This window comes from Chaetodon trifascialis, chromosome 3, assembly GCF_039877785.1.
Source record: "Chaetodon trifascialis isolate fChaTrf1 chromosome 3, fChaTrf1.hap1, whole genome shotgun sequence".
Taxonomy (NCBI): Eukaryota; Metazoa; Chordata; class Actinopteri; order Chaetodontiformes; family Chaetodontidae; genus Chaetodon; species Chaetodon trifascialis.
In genome coordinates, this window is record NC_092058.1 from 11,847,784 (window position 1) to 11,867,946 (window position 20,163).

The window sequence follows — 20,163 nt, forward strand, 5'->3', positions numbered from 1 at the left end:
CAGCGGGCTAAGAAGATTATAAGCACAGTTTTCAATTTATCTCACACACCCTGACTCCCTTCATTGGCTGGGACCCTCTTATCATGTTTTGCCAGGAGCTAGAGCAGTCATTGGCATCTTCCTTTGTATCTGCTGCTTTGGAGGGGCTGGTTTGATGCAACATTATGCTACTTATTTTTACTCATGGCATGGCCTTTTTTCATGCAGGCTGCCTCATGTTAATCACCTAAAATCTGGATGGATGGAAGTTTTGGAAATAGTGAACAAGTGTCCCTGAAGTGCCATTTGTGGCAACTTGATGGGATGTAGTAATCTTTAGAAACTTACAGCAACGGCAAATGGAGGACGTTATGGAAATGTTAAGTAACCGAAAGTCTATATTATGCATCAGCTAGAGAGAGAGAGAGAGAGAGAGAGAGAGAGAGAGAGAGAGAGAGAGAGAGAGAGAGAGAACTTGCTGATGTATAAAAAAAAAAAAAAAAAAAAAAGCTGCAGGAGTAAGGATATAAAACCTTGAGACAAGAGGATGCTCCTCTCTCAAACCCGCTGCCATCTCAGTGGTGGAAATGTTGGAGTTGGGGAGGGTCGACTTTGAGGTGACATTGACGCTATGTAGATGAGAGTGAGGATCCTGCGCTCCATGTTACGTCCCTGCTCGCTTCAACTCAGACGGCGGCAGCTCCTTTCCCCGTCTTCTCTCCCCTCCTCTCTTTCAGCACCACTCCTTTCAGGACAGCACCTCGCTCTCAAAGACGCATTTGTCCACCATCCTCCCCCCTCAGGATCGTATACTTGCTCGCTGTCGTCGGATGTAAAGTTTGCACCTTGGTTTTATTCAGAAAGTGCAAGGAAGTAACTTAAAAACAAAAACAAAAAAAACAAAAAAACGGATTTTTCCCCGTCGGCAAAGAGTCTGAGAAATAAAAGGATTTTACTGTAAGTATTCTGCTATACGTTATGCATTTAACGTAAATTAGGGATAGATTTGTGTTTGTTGAGAGATTTGTTGCAAACGCGGACCGCTGAGGAATTTGGCATGCAGATGAGCTGAATTTGGCAATGTGCACGGGTGTGCGACTGCACTTCACTTGATGGCGATGCAAGAGACTTATCTGATGAGGGTCATTAATGTGTTTGATCCCTCAGTCCCGTAGACACGTTTTTTTTTTTTTTTTTTTTTTTTTTTTAATGTGTGCACATGTAAAATGGAAATGTGTGATCTGTATGGATAAAATGTTCCCAGAATTCTTTGTTCACTAAATGACAATTTGTCTTGATGTCGCGTGTCTCTTTGTAGCCGAATGTCACATGAACTTGAAATATTGCTGGCAAATTTGATATAAAATGCTCCTCATATATAATGTCATGACATTTGTGACCGTGTTGCTTCATATTTCTGCTCGCAATTAGCCTCTGCACGCGAGGTGACGGAGAGCGCAGAACGCGCGCACCACCTTCCATGCGCTTCCAACTATCACGAGCAGATGTTCATTTTGCATTTTAAAAAGTGGAAATAAACATAAATGCCGTACATTTTAAATGTAAAACCTGCTAAAATGACGTTGTTAAAACAGGTGTAGCTAATTGTTTTTCTTAATGATAATTAATTAGAAAGTAAAATAAACATTTTGACTCAGTCCAGCAGATATTTCACGAAAATGTCTTCTGAAAAGTTACTAACCTCTCCAGGTGATTCATTAGACATTATTGTCGCGCCTGACTCCTAAACGTGTTTAATTGCTCTTCTCTTGTACCGAAGCAGTGGGAAGTGGGCCATTGAATTTAGAGCGTAATGAATCAAGGACAAAAGCAGGCTCTAAATTTCTGCTAACATGCATTCACTCCGGGCAATTAAAAGTGATTCTTATTGCATGAGAAGTCTTTATTTGATCCCGTGGGGTTCACGGATCGTGGGGCACATTTTTCTCTCTCCACCCCTGAAGAAATGTCATGGAATTAGAATTTATGCATGCATAATAATCGTGAAAATAAATATTTTACCAGTAATAGAAAACTTCTTTGTCAGCACAGGCCAGTACAATGCCGACCCAAGGAAGCAATTTGGCCACGCATTTCATCTGAAAATATTTTTCTCCTCCAGAAAATAAGCGATGGTTTTATTAATGGGGGAAATAATTCCACTTTCAATTAACTTTTTGATAACTTCAACAATTAAGGCAGAATTACGCAAATGAATCCCAGTTATTAGTTCTGAACATATTTCATGAGGTTCAATTTTTTTTTTCTTTTCTTGGTGATTTTTTTTTTTTTTTTTTTTCAACTCCATACACATCTGCTTATGTTTTCAGGGTCGCTGGACCTCTGCTAAGCTGCCCCTGCTCCTGCTCTTGATCACTTTCGTCTCCCCTCGGTTGGTGTCTGGAAGCTGGGTGTACAGGACGGAGAAGCTGCCGTCTGCCTGGACCGGAGCTGAAACCCTCTCCTCTCCCCTGGTCAGGACTATCCGACACTCACAGTGAGCATGGCCACCAACGGGACCAAAGCCTCGGACGGACACGTCTTAACGGAGACGGTGAACGACGCGCCCACCACCACGCCAAACGACAAACCCAAAACCTTGGTGGTGAAAGTGCAGAAGACGAAAAATGAGATACCCGAGAGAGAAACGTGGGGTGGGAAATTTGACTTTCTTCTGTCTTGTGTCGGATACGCCATTGGACTCGGAAATGTCTGGAGATTTCCTTATTTATGTGGGAAAAACGGAGGAGGTAAACAGGACTTCTTGGCAATTTTTCATTTATCCATATACCAAAAGGAGTGCAAAGATCTCGACATCAAAACCTGCCATTTTTCTCCCGGAGGTCTTTAATTAAAATATATCTAAAGTACATTTCCCCCCATCTAAACCGTGCGTAATTGCGCACAAGCCTGTCTGATGATCTGCGGCGCAGAGTGCAAGCAAACACTCATTTAACCATCCATCTTATCTGGATTATGATGAATGTTAATAGTTTGTTATTCACCTTAACTTACATACCTTTACCTCTCACCTCTCATTCAGGGGCCTTCTTGATTCCCTACTTTTTGACCCTTATATTTGCTGGCATGCCCCTGTTCTTTCTGGAGACGGCTCTTGGTCAATACACTTCTATTGGAGGGCTCGGAGTATGGAAGCTGGCCCCCATGTTCAAAGGTAAAAGGCACTTTATATCATCCTTAAGGCCCTAAGCTGTGCTTTTCATGTTAACTGGCTGCTTCATGAAGGCCAGGTTGAAAAACAGACATAAGCAGACATTGAGGCTCTGTGTAATTATGTAACAGTGAGCAAAGATTTATCCTCCATAAACTACCAAAGCTTTTAAACATTTCGTGCATATCCTATTGTTATTATCACTTTATTCCCACAGAAACATTTCAGCACAATTTCATGTAATGCCTGTATTCTCCTGTTGTTTCAGGTGTGGGTCTGGCTGCTGCTGTCCTGTCCTTCTGGCTAAATATCTATTACATTGTTATCATTTCCTGGGCTATTTACTATCTGTACAATTCCTTCACCGCTGTGAGTATTTGATATTTTTATTCCTGCTGTTCCCTAATAAAACAATGTAATAATACCACTTGAATACCTTAAAAATCCTAAAATTGTCTAGTTTTCCCGACTCCTTACTGAAATGTCTTTTCACGAAAGTGCCCCTTTAAATCACAACAAAGCAGTTTTTCTTTTTCTTTTCTTTTCTTTTTTTTTGCACAGGTTGTATTTTTTTGCATAGTAACTCTCTCAGTTATGTGGCAGCTTCTGTTTGCCAGCACCTCTTATATAAGGGTGTGCAGACCTTAACAGGGTATGACATTTATTACTTCCTTTCCCACATAATTAGCGCCTTACACAAGGTATTGATAAATGCATTTGGCGATGAGGCATTCAGTCCTCTGAGAAAAGCATGAAATCTCAATGAGTATCATGGTCTTGGCTGCTCGACAACCAGAGAGAATGGGACCCGGCGGTGGGAGAGTGGTCCAAGTAAAAAGAGCTGTCTGTGTGATTTTTCTCTTTTTTCTCTTTAATTTTCAGGATCTGCCATGGCAGAGTTGTGGCAATTCCTGGAACACAGACCGCTGCTACACCAACTACAGCATCGCAGACACCAGAAACCTCACCAGCGCAGTGGTGGAGTTCTGGGAGTAAGCTGGACACACAACTCTCTTTAGATCACAAGCAACACAGCAAGATCATGGTCCCTATTGTGCATAATGAAGATCAAGGTTGATATGGCCATTTGGTCCAATGGTTCTCCAAATCCTTTGATATGCATTTACCTCCAGAGACTTCTAGAAGATGGAAAAACTATGGTTTTGTATAATAAGGGCCTCAAACAAGCCGAAGAAAAAAAATTTGAAGAGTGTAAAAAAATTGCGTGTTGACATGTGTGCATGCAAGCATGATTTCCCTTTACTATGAAGGCTTAAAAAAGCTTTAGGGGTGAGAAAAGAAAGCCAGGGAGAGTGGTCTTTGTGAATATTCAGACACGTGTGTGCATATTTGTGTGTGCAGCCATGCATGGTGCATGTATGAGATCAAGGATGCATTTATGTGCTGTGGTAAGACCACTTTACTCCTTCCCTGCAGACGCAACGTGCACCAGCTGACCGAGGGCCTGGAGAAGCCTGGGGAGGTCAGGATCCCACTGGCTATTACACTCGCCATTGCATGGGTGCTCGTCTATTTCTGTATCTGGAAGGGGGTCAGCTGGACTGGCAAAGTAAGTAGAAGGAGAGGACAAAGACAGAAACACAACAAAATCCAATGTTAATTGAATTTGCATCATCTTAAACCTCAAGGTCGTAGAATTGGTACAATGGCATGCTGGATTATTGTTCAAATGAAGGGATTGCATAACTTCACATCGCCTGTTTTCTATCCACTCACAATTTGTTCTGCTCTGAGCTAAACTCTAAGTTTTAGGTTTACTGGCATGAAACATTTGAAAATAATATAAAACAACAATTTCACAACTTATACCGATATGCAATATTCCCTCTTTGTCTGCCTTTCTTTCAAAGGCAACACAACATTGTACATGTAATTTCCATTTGATCCAAAGCACGAGCACCTGCACATTCCAACATGGCAGCTTTTTTAACTTCTTATATCAGTATTTGTTTATGTATGGTAGATTCATCATTGCATAATTTTTTTTTACACATAGCAGTATGACAGCGACAGCATCTCTGCTGGTTCATTTCCTCTTTAGTACATTTTGTCATGAATGATCTGAATTGTGTTGATTTTTGATAGAACAGTGCAAATTTAGTTCAGATGAGGAGGGAAATAGTGCACTGGGAGTGTGCTGAACCCAACCGTTCCCGGGTCATCTTGCCTCTGGGGGAAGTCTGACTAGGTCACTGTGCTGCACTGTGCTGTGAGGATGGTGCCACACTACTGTAACACTGTTCATAATGAGATGAACAAGTGAGCAGTTTTCACTTCTTCTGCAGTGCTGTTGCGCTGCAGTACACATCTTACAAGTAAAATAATGCTCTGTAGCTGTGTGATGTAAAAACAGCTTGGATAACAATATATGTTTTTTTCTAACAATAAGTTTGTGTCCCACAGGTGGTGTACTTCTCGGCCACATACCCTTACTTCATGCTGTTCATCCTGTTTTGCCGTGGCGTCAGTCTACCTGGTGCATTTGATGGAATTCTCTTCTATATCACACCTGACTTTAACAAACTTAAGGAGTCTGAGGTATGCTCTCTGTTTCTGATCACCAAAATAAAGGGGGCAGCAGAGGATGAGCTCAGCGCCAGTTGGATATGTTTTGGCTTTTTATTGGTGGGGGGGGGACTGTTTACAAGTTACAGCAATGCCAATGTAGAGGTCTCTTACTGTACCTGTATGGCGAATAGTACTGTAATTAGGTGTGTACAGAGCTAAATCTTATCCAAATACATTCTCAATGAGTGTATTAAAAGTACCACCCAACCACTCCAACCAATCACTGTTGATTGCATGGGCAGCAAAATAGTAGAAAGGATGTCTATCAGTGTATTTTCCAAATATTTTCCATTGAGCAGCAGAACAACAAGGTTATATAAAATTGAATGTAAAGTATACTGTAGATCTCAGTTCTTGAAAGGCTTAAGTGTGCCAGTCTTATTTTGGCTGATGCATATATGTCCACAAGAATAAAACCCCTATGATAGTATGGATTTTTTAAATTTTTTATTTTTTTTTACCAGTGCTATATTCTGTAATGACTGTGACTAAATTACTTAGCTACATCATTAAAGCTCAAGAAGAACATGAGATCGAGTCAGATGAGGTGTGGAGAAACATCATTAGACAGGGTGAGGTGTTTCTGAGTTAAATTGAGTGCAATGGGATCTGAGTGCGTCAGATACGACAAAGAGTAATGAGACAGCATGTAGGTGTTGCAGTTTTCCAGAATAATAGTTCTTATCAAAGGTTTCTAAGAGGCAAGATACATTTGTGCACATGGCTCGATCAGCCCAGCCAGTTAAATAGTTACATAGCTACATCTGGCTATTTTAACATCTTTTTTCTAATCTGTGTGTGTCAGGTGTGGCTGGATGCTGCCACTCAGATCTTCTTTTCCTACGGGCTGGGATTAGGCTCTCTGATCGCTCTCGGCAGCTACAATACCTTCAATAACAACGTGTACAGGTAGGTGATTAAAATGTGTTGCATTTCTGCTTGATTTGCCACATGAATCAAGTTCCTGTGCAGATTAAATTTTGTCGAGCACTGGTCAGCCCCGCGTTTTTTGTTTTGTTTTTTCAAAAGGAGGCTGTGACAATGTCTCTTCCTGGGATTATTTTTGGTTTCCTGGCAACATAGTGTCTGCTGTACCTTCTATTTTGGGACTATTTGAGCCTCCAGCTGCATCAGTCTTTTCATTATTTTGGCTCTGTTTTACACTCATAGGCACAGACGTTTGTTTTGCCTCTCACATTGTCAGATAAGTGCTGGCCTGGAGCCCAACTATGCACCTCTATGCTTCCAACTATTTCAAAACCGCTGCAGCTCACTGCCATTTTAGGAGAACAGGTCAATATGAATGTGTTCAGCAGCTGTGCTACTGCAGGATGCAAAATGGCTCTCCACCGTCCCTTCCCCCCATGCCTCCCGACAATGTGTGAAGGGTTGATAAGGAATTGATATAGGCGTGACAATGACTGCCTTGTGCTTTGTCTCTCCCGTACAGAGATTCTGTCATTGTCTGCTGCATCAACTCCTTCACCAGCATGTTCGCCGGCTTTGTCATCTTCTCCATCGTGGGATTCATGGCCAATGTAACAAAGAGACCCATCGCTGATGTGGCAGCCTCAGGTAATTGCAATCAATGTTGAAACTCGATGGTGACAATAGGCACAGGCATGAGATACTTGCGACTATGCAAAAATTAGCCCTTGAAATCGCTGGATGTTATTCTTTTGCTCAGAAAGGGAAGGTTTTAGCTTGTCACTTTGTGTCAGTTTTGATTTCAGGATTTATTAGAAAGAAAATTGCTCAGCGATTTTTGCAAAACTCTCTGTCCTTTGTAAATACTTAAGTATTTACAAAGGACAGAAACTTCATCTTGACATTCAGCACTCACACTTTTTCCCTCCAAGGACACTTTGGATTTGAGATGTTCTTGTCTTATCCAGTATTACAGTTACTTTCCTTACAGATGAGTATACATGCTAAAAATGGCATGTTTTTAAATAAACTCTTTGCCATAGTTGCACAACTCATGTTTTGTTAGTGTCCCATTATAAATATACGTCACCATGTGTGTAATATTTATCTTTGGTCAGGACCTGGTCTGGCATTTTTGGCTTATCCCGAGGCTGTCACCCAGCTGCCCATCTCTCCTCTGTGGGCCATACTCTTTTTCTCCATGCTGCTGATGCTGGGGATCGACAGCCAGGTAAAACAACCCAAAAAAAGTGGTCTCAGTTGTGGTTTTTGGACCGTACTCATAAAGCAAAGTGCTGATGTTCCAGCATCTGTCAAGGAATTCTCTGACAAATAAAAGTAAAACTGGAATAATTAATAAAAATGTTCATGTTTAAGGCCTGGATACTTTTGTTTCTGAGTAAAAACCTTCACAGTGTGTCTTACCATTACTATGGCATAATGTAAAATGTCTTGTGGTTACACTATCATTCATGAAAGTTCGTAATAAACCTTAGAAATGGAGCTTTACTGCAGCAACAGTGTATTACTTAACATTTTTAACATGACTCTGCAATCTCTGCAGTTCTGCACCGTGGAAGGCTTCATCACTGCACTGGTTGATGAATTCCCACATCTTCTCAGAAAACGCAGAGAGATCTTCATCGCAGTTGTCTGCCTTATTTCTTACATCATTGGACTGTCCAACATCACACAGGTAAATGTGTCATTCTTACTGGATAATCCATCAGACATTACTGGGTAGTTAATTCATAGGATTTGGAAGAAGTATTCAGATCCTTTACTTAAATAAAAGTACTAATACCACTTTGTTAAAATAGTCCACCACAAGTAAAAATCACTTCATTTTTTAAAATGCTAATTTAGCTTAATTTTGTCAGCCCATAAGGGAACACATAGTCCTTCAGTTTATATTACTTAGCATAATAGAGAGTATAATATTTCCTTTTAAGATGTAGTGAAGAAGACATACATACTCAAATTTGTACAGTACTTGAGTAAATGTATTTAGTTACAATCCACCACTGAAAAACACTCACAGCAGCCTCTGACTTAATGACATGGTTGATATCTGTTGCCATGATTGGGGCAATATCGAGTCTGCATTTGTCCAGTTTATCAAGTACCCACACACCATTAGCTCCATGTCACAGGACAATAAAACATTTTCACAGACTTAAAGCGTCCCAGAGGACACCAGTGGTGTGACCTCAGCAGCTGACCCAGTAACCTGCAACACTGTTAACTCAGCTAGGTTGTTAAGCAGCTCACCCTTATATGAAATCCAAAGGGAGAGCATGTGAGTGGAGAGGCCACAGGGTCGTCCTCCCTCTGAGACTATAGCTGCTGGCCAAACTGGTTCAGGTCATTTAGCATCATGGTTCAGTCTCCAAACACCATGAAACAGGTTCACAGCCTTGATTTCATTTCACTTATTTACCCGCTAAAGGATGACGACATGGTTAGCTGGTTTGGTCCAGATCTCTCATTCTTATAGGCCAGTTTGTCTTGAAATATAGTGTTTTTATTAATTCTGGCTCTGCAGTGATCCTTAATGGTTTGCTACAATCAGGCCACAATTTACCCTTGACCAACCCCTCAGTAATGACGCTGGACAATGGAAATATGTTGCGTATATTCATGGTCCACAGAGGAGGAACCCTAACGCATTCAGCAACTCCCTGACCTTTCTGCTGACGCCACCATCAGGCCACAATTTCAATTTAATTGAAAAAATATACATGTAGTCTGAGGGTCAGATTGCTATGAAATGTTAATACTGAACACTTTGAATCATGTTGCGCACTTCATGAACATCTCAACCTCGAACATCCCCTAATCTTAAAATGTATCTTTTCAAAGGAATAAAACATCTCTTACAGCTGCCATGATTCTGATTAAAATAAAGATTTTAGAGTCCCAGAAACACCGTTCACTGTGCCTGATCTTTAGAATTTTACCATGAAGATGCTGATTAACTACTACATTTGTTTAGTTTATTTTGTATCAAAATACAATTTACAATATTTGTTTAATTGTATTGGTCTAACTTTATGTCCCGACATTTGATAGCATGCTAACTGAGCCATATTTTAACACGGCTGGCATGAATTCTTAAGTTTCCCTTCAGACTGCAGTGCAGCTCATCGAAATAGATGTTTAAAGCCATTAAAATTAGAATTAACGCTGCCACAGTTTTGTTGCAGTTTGAATCCAAAGTTTAGTATGAGGACAACAAGGAAAGGAGCCAAAAGTCAGCAAAAGTTGGCAAAGACACTTCAGTGTCTGCCTACTTTTGAGCTAAAAATGACAGAATCACTGCAGGCCAAGGTCATGTTTGCTAATGACACTCGAAGACCCTGCATTGTCCCTCTACTTCTGCCAAACTAGATTTCCATCATGCCACATGCAGCCCTGTTCGAATGAGGCAGTTACCCTAATCGCTTCTCCGGGCAGTATAAAATATATCAAGCATCACAGGGCAGGAGCTGATGAACTGTAGCAGGTCCCTTTGAGCTGGTCTCCATAATGACCTGATTGTGGCCAGACATGAAATGTTTCAAGGAGATGCTTGATCTGTGCTGGTCATGCAACTGCACATCCACAGGAGCGCAGTTGTCCATGAGGACGTCTTAGCACCAGTTCTGTCCTCACCAATGAGACGTCACTAACTCTCACCACCCACAGCCACTGGTGCTCTCGCCCTTGACGTTATTCCACTTGACCGATTTAGTACTGTCCTGCATGTCCAGTACTATAATTGCTTCTTCAATGCTTTCCCCTTTGCCTTCATCAGTCTTATCATCTTCTTTTTTTCTCTTTTTCCCTGCCTCTCTCCTTTTGCAGGGTGGACTGTATGTGTTCAAGCTATTCGACTACTACTCAGCTAGCGGGATGTGCCTGCTCTTCCTGGTCTTCTTTGAGTGCATCTCAATTTCATGGTTTTATGGTGAGGCACACTCGTGTCTCAGTAATCTCCTTCAGGATGGATGGAACATTTCTGTCTTTTGTTGCTGCCTTGTTGTGAGCTAAAATATCAAGATCTAACATCTAAGATCCAGACTGGAATCATGTTTGAAACCATGAGTTATGAATGAATCATGTACTCGGTAGCTAAAACTGCATTCATCGTGCTTTATCTTTGGTTCCAGGTGTGAACAAATTCTATGACAACATTGAAGAAATGATTGGCTACAGGCCCTGTCGGTGGTGGAAGGCCTGCTGGGTCGTTTTCACTCCACTCATTGTGGCTGTAAGTGTTATCTGTGGGTAACATGCACGATTTAACCAACAATGTTCCAGACACCAACAGGGAAAAATAATAACCCCATCAAGGACATTATTAAGCCTTATGAGGTCTCAGGCGATGCTTGGATGTATTTAGAACGATTGCTAAATTCTTCAATGGAAAAATATTTTTCTTGTTGATTTATTTGTGTGCATGAAACCAAAAGTGCTCCGATTACATTTACTTGATTACTTCAATATGATGTAACGATTGTCTTAAATAACTGTGAGTGCTCCATACTTTAATCTCATACCTTCATGCAATATTTTTTGGAAAAAAATTGGAAAAATTGCATTTTGGTCCCATGCCACTTACGTAAAAACTAGCCTAAAACGCCTGTCAAAGGCATACCTAAGTAAACTGAAAGCAGTTCTTGAATCATTTGGAGCACATGCATGGTTTTGGTTTCTTTTGAAAGGTTACTCTGAATTTTTATCCCCAGCAGTTAGAATCACTCTCAGTGCTACTGGTCAACAGAACACGCTGAAATAGAGGTGTTTTTTTTGCCAAATAGGTGCTTACAGACTATATCTTGGCCTTATTAGCTGGAAAACACAATGAGACCACACCATGAGGCCTTACCCTGTGCAAGTTCAATAAAAGCTGACAACAATATCACAGAAACTGAGTATTTTCATATGTTTTGTTGTGCAGTTTTGCAGATTTAATTGCATTTACACAGTGAGCATGATGATGAATGTGTTGAGATCTATTTTCTTGTCCCTCTTGTCTAGGGAGTCTTCTTGTTCAGTGCAGTGCAGATGGTTCCCCTCACCATGGGTGACTATGTGTTCCCAGCCTGGGGCCAGGGGGTTGGCTGGTGCATGGCCCTCTCCTCCATGACCCTCATCCCTGGCTACATGGGCTACATGTTCCTCACACTCAAAGGCACATACAAAGAGGTAAGATTAATATGGATTCAGTCTTACTGTTAATCAATTAATCTGTTTTTGCATCTGCATATGCTTGCTGGTATAGAAATAGCAAGAGTTTTGCTCGTGTAATGCAAATATGATAGGCTCCGATTTCCAGAGCATATGCATCACTGTACCCACGTCTGAGCTTTCACTCATCCATTAGCTGCTGTGAATTTGAATATGCAGTCGGCAGCAAGGCAGGCTCTGTGTTAAGAGTTTCAAGTGGATTACTTGGTATGGAAGATTTTTGGCTGAAATGTATTATTCCATACTGTATGACAGACAAATCCAACACAGGGAACGCAGTGGTGTTTTTAGCGGGTGCTGATGTTTTGTGAGGATAATGTAAATGCGACATACAAGCCCTGAGGATTTTACAGAGGAGATCAGTTTTACCCATGGAGGAAAGCTTGAATGAACATTTAAGGTCACCCTGTAGAATTTTACTGAGAGTCAGGCTCCAATATGTTTACCAGAATATACTCATCCAGGATTTATGTCATCTTCACTTACATTTACAACATTTACATAATGGCTGGCGATGAAAGGAGTACCTGAAATGTAATTTAGCAGCAAGAAAACTCTTCGCACTGGATGATAAAATGCTCAGCTTAGGCCGATGTGATTTTGCTCTGTGCTTTATAGCTGCACTGTGATTCAGTGCTTTTGTAAGGAGCAAACACATCGGCATGCTGGGTAAGGACGTGATAAATTGCTATGACGAGTAGAATAATGATAAAAGGATTAGTAAAATAGAGTTTCTAATTAATTCTTTTTAGATGCCTTTTTGTGCTACACCGCAGACTGTGTTCTCAGTAAATTACATTCATTTGTATGCAGCAGAATGGTACACTGCATTTTTATTGATCTGATGATCCTAATCAGTGCCACATAATACCTTTTCCGGCATGCCATTTACATTAAGAGCTTTTTGATTTGCAGTCATTCACAATGCGCTGAATAAATAAACTTACATCTATACGGTGTCTAGTGACAGATATAGCTTTATAGCCATCACTGACAGAATAAATGGGCCATAATTGCAGGCAGTGCAACAGAGGCTGTCAGAAGCGATGTGCAGGTGTCAGCTCCTGCAGTAACAGCTGATGGCTGATTGTCTAATTGTAGCAATCAGCCATCTGATTAGTACTCTGCACCCAGGCGGACGCTTAGTTTCACAAACATTCAGTGCAAGGGCCTACTGCGCCGCACAGCCCGGGTCCAACACTACTCACAGTTCATAATATTTCAAAGATTTACCAAGTTTGGAGGGGTTTGATATAGTTTTTTGGGCTAGGTAAATTGGGCCAATAACACATTGTCAGTGTCATGATTATTGGCTTTTACAGTTCTTTATCAGCCATTTCGCAGGCTGTGTTAATTCATATAACCATATATCACATCCGGCAAAAATGTATAGATGTCTTTTCTGAGAATATCTCGGAGAATGTTGAGACTCAGAGCCTGAGGCTGTGCATTCATCAAGCTCACAGCTGTGTAGCTGGTGTGCTTTGTTACAGCTCACGGGTTTAATCACAAATTTTGCAGTTGTTTGGTGCCTGCTAATGGTATATGACAATGTCTCATTGTAATTTCCACACCATCTGTGCATGTTTCAGCTGCGTGATATCAGTGACATTAATACTCCTCTGTGTGCCTCTCCCTTGCAGCGTCTGCGGATGATGATTAAGCCTTTGGTACTGGTGAAGGCTCAGGAAAATGGCCCAGACCAGCAGACAGAAAACCAGAGTCAGAACCCTGCCAACGAGGAAGCCTACATCTAGAAACTTCTGTCTGTCTCTCCGTCTCAGTGGCCTGACTGGCGATCTACACAGAAGAAACGTAATCAAGGTTGGGAACGACCACCAGACTTCCATGTCTGCTTTTATTCACCTACCTCCTGGGGACACGTGAGACCAACCTGATTACACAGTTATTTTTAGGGGTTTTTCTGTTTGTTATTTGTATAATACAGAGTTATAAAACTTATGAGGAAAAACAAACTACCCAGCAAAATTGTGTTATTATGAATTTCATTATGCAAAAAAGTTAGTCTTTTTAGAAAAGGAAATGTGACTTAGGAAATTACTGTATATTGAATATATAAGTTAAATTTGGAGGCCCGCATTGATTCAGTAGTATCGTGCTACTTTGAGGATATTAATTAGTCTACTAAACTACAATTACTGTACAAAGAAAAATATTGATTAAATGCATTTTGCTTGTACATGAAATAAATACAATAAAATGAATGCAGTGTAGTAGGTGAAAAAAAAAAATGCAATTTGAAAGTTTGTAAAGTGAAAATTAAATATTGACCAATTTAAGGCAAAGACAATATGGGAATGTGCAACAGGTAAGGCCAAATCTGCTTGTATGTGTAAAATATGATTTAGACAGACTATCACTCCCTTGCAGGATCCTGCAGTTCGCCTGAAATGTTTACCACCCATGTCTGGGACTTCCTTTGAAAAGCACAAGCAAAGTATGGAATTTTGAAGCGTCCAACTTCTTTTTGGCTCGATTGAAACTTGTGACAACAGCAAAAATAACCTACATAGGATACATAGCAAGAGACTGTTATAATTGTTTCTTTGTTTGAAGAACAATAACTTTGTATGTTGTCTGAATCTTTTTTGTAGAATCATTTTTAGGCCGTTTTCTATATGTGAGAGTGAGAAGGACCAAAATCATACTCAAGTTTGAACGATTGGTGCAGACATTTGACCCGTTGACTATTTATGGATTAAAACAAGCATCCCGTTTTGTCTCTAAAGAGCAACAGGGTACAGTAGTAAAGACAGCATCCGCCTCGAAGCACAATCTTGATCTGTAAACTACCACCTCCACCAATAAGTGTAGCCGATACAGATATCCCACATTTGCACTGTGCGCACTATATTTCTGCCTGAGATTATTTGGAAAGTGTAGATTTTCCTTCTCCTGACAACCAGTTAAGTAGAAAGACAGAGCTGTGTTGCAATAAGCTAATGCTGAGTCTGATCTGTATGTTAAACTGTGAGAACAAATAAGCTGCAGTGGCTGCTGCTGCATCGGAGACTGCATGATGGGTTTCTTTGACAGCCACCACTATTCTGACTGGAACAGTTTACTTGTATAACTATTTAGTAACCCACTTCTCAGGAACAAAGGTGGATGTGACCAAATTCTCTCAGATATTACCATTATACACTGAAACAATTAATGCTGTATTTAAAAAAAACACACACAAATATAATCTAATTTCTGTAATTGATCGAACATAAAGAGCAACAAGACCTGAACGCCCAAATCAGTATAAACACTTATTATATATACATAATTGGGCACGCTCTTTAGCTGATCCGAACTGTTGCCTCCTTTCTTTGTGCTGTTCAGCTAGCATCATTTCTTTCAGTGTAAATGAACTGTGATGGCCTGCACTCAGTCATTTTAGTAGAAGCCATAATGTGTTTCTATCCTGTGGCGAGTGCAGATTTTCAATTTCAGACGAGGAGAGAGAAACTTTGGCTCAGTCAGAGGACAATACCGGCAAAAGCACTGTTAACACAACAGGACATAGCCAGATGCTATACAGGCCAACACCACTGAAACTACTCCTTTCTTAGGATAAAGAAAAACCTATTATTACATATCAAGTTTGCTCGGCAATATGAAAACATATATATGGAAGCTGACTTGTGACAGACGACAGATATCACTGTATTACTATGAAGGAGGTTCAAGAAAAAATGCTTCTGTGGCAGCTACATGCGACAGGAATCAGGTTGAATCAGTCCCGTTTATTTTCTTTATGTTTCTTTTTTTTCTCAAAGATATGTGAGTTAAAATGTGCAATGACAAAGGGTTCCGTGAATTTTGTATAAAGTTACCATACTGCAGTTTTCTCTCTTGAATGATGTTGTAAACTGGACTGTGTAATACATGTATCTGTGAATGTCCGTACAACCTGAGTTTTTCTTTTCTTTCGTCTAAATGTTGAACAAAAAATGTGATATTATTTGCTGTTTTCTGCAATAATATTATCTCAGAAACTAAAGCACATATCTCTCTCAGCTGTAAAAATTATAATTACAATAACAGGATAGAGTAATAATAAAGATGATAACAATAATAATAATGTAATAGAAATGTCTAGTCAGAGAATATTGTTTTGTATATTTCTAGCTGTTTCATGGGCCTAATGTAAAATATTATATGTAAAAAAAAATATAATAAATGTCTTTAGATGGTGTTCTATGAAAAAGCATGATTGCAATATATGTTATCTGCAAAAATAAATAAAGACCTATAGATTATAATGTCTGTGTCATGTGATCTTTCTATTGGGGGAGCAATAATTTAACTTTTTCTCAGTTTTAAATGCATATTAAAAGGATTTTTTTTACACAACAATGGGGAATTGAACAAAGTACACCAGAAGCAGTTTTGAGCCCTTTGCAGGTGTTTTAATGTCTGCCCGTGGACAGATATTGTCCATGTGACAGCATCACAACCGTGTAAGATAAAGTCATGAGACTTTACGGGAGTGTATTTGAGATCAAAACGAAGGCACAGTTAGAAGATTGGTGCAGTCTGAGCGAGGGTGCCAGAAGTAGAGAGTAGGAAGAAGGGGAACAGCCATTGGCTTCCCCACTTTATGCCCCTGGCTCACATTCATTTTAATTGATCGCTGTATTCCAGCTTGAATCATTCCCGTCTTCTCATGTCTTTAGGTAAGAAGGTAAAACTAGAGGTCACCTTGCTATGGGATAACACCAGCCAAATCAATGTGTGTGATGCAACGGAACACGTGACGGAAGAGATGAGGCAGATGCAAACAGATGAACTGTGCCAGACTTAGTCAATAAGCCCGACCATCCTCGCATGGCCGACTTCTTACCCGTGTTCGTACTGCCATGTATGTGTTTTGTTGAAATATTACCTCATTTACAAGGAATGTACGGTGTCACAACCATGAAAGATGGTATGATCTGACCCATGAGTACTGAATACTAATGTAATAATGTCGTATTGACTACTGAGTACTGGGTCAGAACATTGGTGTGTTGGAGGGTGTCATGGTGTGATCCCATCACACTACACACAGATGGTCTCTAGTTTGTTAAAAGAATGTGACTCTTTGAATAGCTACAAGCGCTGACTTAAAGTATGGAAATGCTCTGCAAATACGCTTTCTGCATTGTTGAATAGGATGGTTTTGCATGACATTGACCGGCTCAATGTTATGCTAATGCTCGATTTATTACATAAGTGAAAATAAATATGCAATCAGCTCCTTCACCGCAAGAGATGTTCTCTGTAAACTTAGCTGATAGTTTCTGACACCTGCACTGAGAGCTGGGCCAGCACAGACACTATCGCTGTCCTGGCTGACAGCCAGTGCCTCCCAGTCACAATGCACCATCCATCTCCCAGCTGTTACGCAGTAGTTAGCCTACATTCGTTATAAACCAAACATCCATCAAATGGTCAGAAAAAGAACAGTGACAAAGAAGTACAGCATAAGTAGACATCTTTATTTCAAAGAATTAGTGAAAAGGGAACAGTAAAATAAAAATCCTGGCATAGCACAGGAGTCAGGGAAAAGTGGGAATTAAATAACATATCTTTCAAAAGATAACTGCTTGTGCAGTTTTCAGAGGGAGGCACAGTAACGAAACAAAATATGCGTTTGTCTGTCTGAGTATAAATCTCGTTCAGCTCTTTTTCTTGATGTTTGTCAACAGTTGAAGCACTGATGAAACATCTTAATTTTAAGTTGCTTTTGGCTTATCCATACACACCATGTGTTTACAGCTTTACTTTGTGACACTGCTTGCATGGTTCGTCCCTTCTGAAGGTCACATGGGGCATCTTGTTAGTTTGTCTCTTTTTCAAGCTACAATTGCAGTGATAGGAACAGATTTGAATGTGGGTTGTGAATGCATTACATATACGGCAAGGGCACTTGGTGTCAAGGCTTTCACCTCGTCACCCCCAAAAAGAATAAACCAAGCTCAACGTAACAGAGACTGGGGAGTGACGATCATAGCATCAACACCCCAGGAAACTACAGGCCACAGTATGCTTCAAACCAATGAAATTCTAGCTCAACCATAAACACCAAGGCTATATAGGCTATAATATTGTATAGAAATGAGAATTTATAGTTTAGAGAATATTATAGAACTAAGACAAAACTGTCAGAAGGGCATGACTGAGAAGAGAGGGTGCAATTAGAAAGGATTTATCAATACACGGCGAGTTAGGCTGCTGATATTTCAGAGCCATGGTCACTGCCATAGATTATAATCTGGAAAATTCTTGGTCACATAGAGGGTCGATGAGTCAGACAGACTAGAACAGGGGTTCTCAAACGTACTACTCAAATGTCCACATCAGATTTTTATTCAAGGTATTAATTAACCTCAATACAACAGTTGGCCAATGAAAACAAATATATGAGCTTTGTGATTCTCTGTGACTATTCGTAGAATGGTCGAACAATAAATTACTTTTTGGGTCGTTGTCAGGGATTGGTAAACTGATTGATCATCACTCTCAAGGCAGACTGGACATCTTCCACTGGTAAGTAATGTTAGATGCATGTATTTTCTGAATGGATGGGAATGTGGTGGGTTGAAAGTGACCTGCGGGGCCATCAGTTGACAATATGGGCTGGGTCCTAATTGCCTTGCAGGGATTGACTTGCAGGGTTTCTTTGAGAAGCCCTGGACTGGACTAACATATTCAACCTCTCTACCCCTGGACACTCTCCACTACTAGGGGATGCATTTTGGTCATTTTGCTAACAAGGAGGGTGGCATCCTTCCTCATCTCCCCTCTTGGCGTACCGGGGATTGGGGAGTGACATTAATAACGTTTCCACTGGGCAACAGAAGGCTTCACAATGCTTAAACATGGTGCTTGTCAGATAGTCTAGTTGGATCTGAAACCACTTCTCCAACTGCAAAATTGCAACAGGCTGTGTCTGACAATTTTTGAACATTTCTGTAACAGACAGTCCAATCAAGCCCACTTTACGCAGCAACTGGTTGGGTGTGCGGAGGTGTGAAAGTAGGTCAAATTTGAACTTCTCTGCCAAGCTACACTTCACACAACCACTTTCATCACTTTCTGTGCGGACAACTCATGAATACCTTCAAGAAGACGTCCAAAAGTGTTAACCCCATTTTTATGATTTATTATGGCAACACTACAAAGACATGCACAGGGAAAAATTCTTGGATGAGACAGTGGGAAGACACCAGGAGGAGGTGAAGATAAAATAGAACTTTGCGATTCATTGGAGTACCTGGAGGGGATTGCAAGATGATCATTGTTCTGAAGGCCTATTGCTATGAAAATACACGCTCTTTCTTATTTTTTTCCCCCATTTTTATTCCGTGAAGACTCAGCCCTACTTTGCCTCTGATAGGCTCTGACCCAGACTTTTTTTTTTTCTAGCCCTAACCATCAGAACATTGGGCCGTCAGAGCAACAGCCGTTTGTTCTTGGGATTACAGGCTGTTGGACAAATGGGCTTTCAGTCCAATGGGATATTTTTCAGAATAATGGGTTGTCGGAACAATGGGCAGTACCCAACAGATGTTGGGCTGTAAGTGGGGTTGATGAAATGCTGTAACAAGTGGCAGCTGACATAGCAGTATCATCAGGTGATTGCAGCTGTTAGCCCTTGAGTTTTCAGGTGATGCACAGCAAATCAAAAGACTGAACAGAGAAATGACACCTTAAATACGTGTTCGAATGCAGGTTGCATTGGATACGCAATGCAGCAAGTATTATGTGTCACGTGAGAATAGCATCAGATTCTCATTGTTTTCCTGACCTTGCTCACAAGCTTTGTGCCATAGCAGTCAGCCTAATCATATGGAGCAGATTCTCATGTAAATACAGGATAGAGTTTATAATAGGCATCCTGGCTCTGACATCATCGATCCTTGCAAGCTACAAGCTCAGCAAAGCAGAGAGTTGTGGAGTGGTGATAATAACATCCCTCCAAAAACCGCTTTAGACACAGAGCCCAGCAGCAGATATTATGTGAAACCTTCTATGTGTGTGCTTGTGGAAAAGCTATTTCCCTGAATAACACTTCAGTCCACATATCCAGCGCTGCTAAATTGTGTGCATCGGTCAGGGATGAGCCACCGTATGGCTGTTCTCCTGCTGGGAACATCAGAAAATGAGGGGGAGATACTTCATGTAATCTAAGATGGAAGTGCAAGTACAAAGTATCAGGTTCAGCTGGAGTACAGATACATACACACTCTATTACAGAAATTTTAATC

General features: G+C 40.6%; 1 protein-coding gene across 1 annotated transcript; it reads left to right on the plus strand.

The window, feature by feature from the left end:
- Positions 1-535: 535 nt before the first annotated feature.
- Positions 536-16,173, plus strand: slc6a1b (solute carrier family 6 member 1b). Its single transcript, XM_070958803.1, has 15 exons — positions 536-936; positions 2,310-2,729; positions 3,023-3,154; positions 3,420-3,520; positions 4,034-4,143; positions 4,589-4,721; positions 5,576-5,710; positions 6,546-6,649; positions 7,191-7,315; positions 7,786-7,898; positions 8,232-8,363; positions 10,514-10,616; positions 10,819-10,919; positions 11,690-11,857; positions 13,543-16,173. Exons 2-15 carry the CDS (start codon positions 2,483-2,485, stop codon positions 13,654-13,656), a joined length of 1,818 nt encoding a protein of 605 aa, XP_070814904.1. The 5' UTR covers positions 536-936; positions 2,310-2,482; the 3' UTR covers positions 13,657-16,173.
- Positions 16,174-20,163: the final 3,990 nt, after the last annotated feature.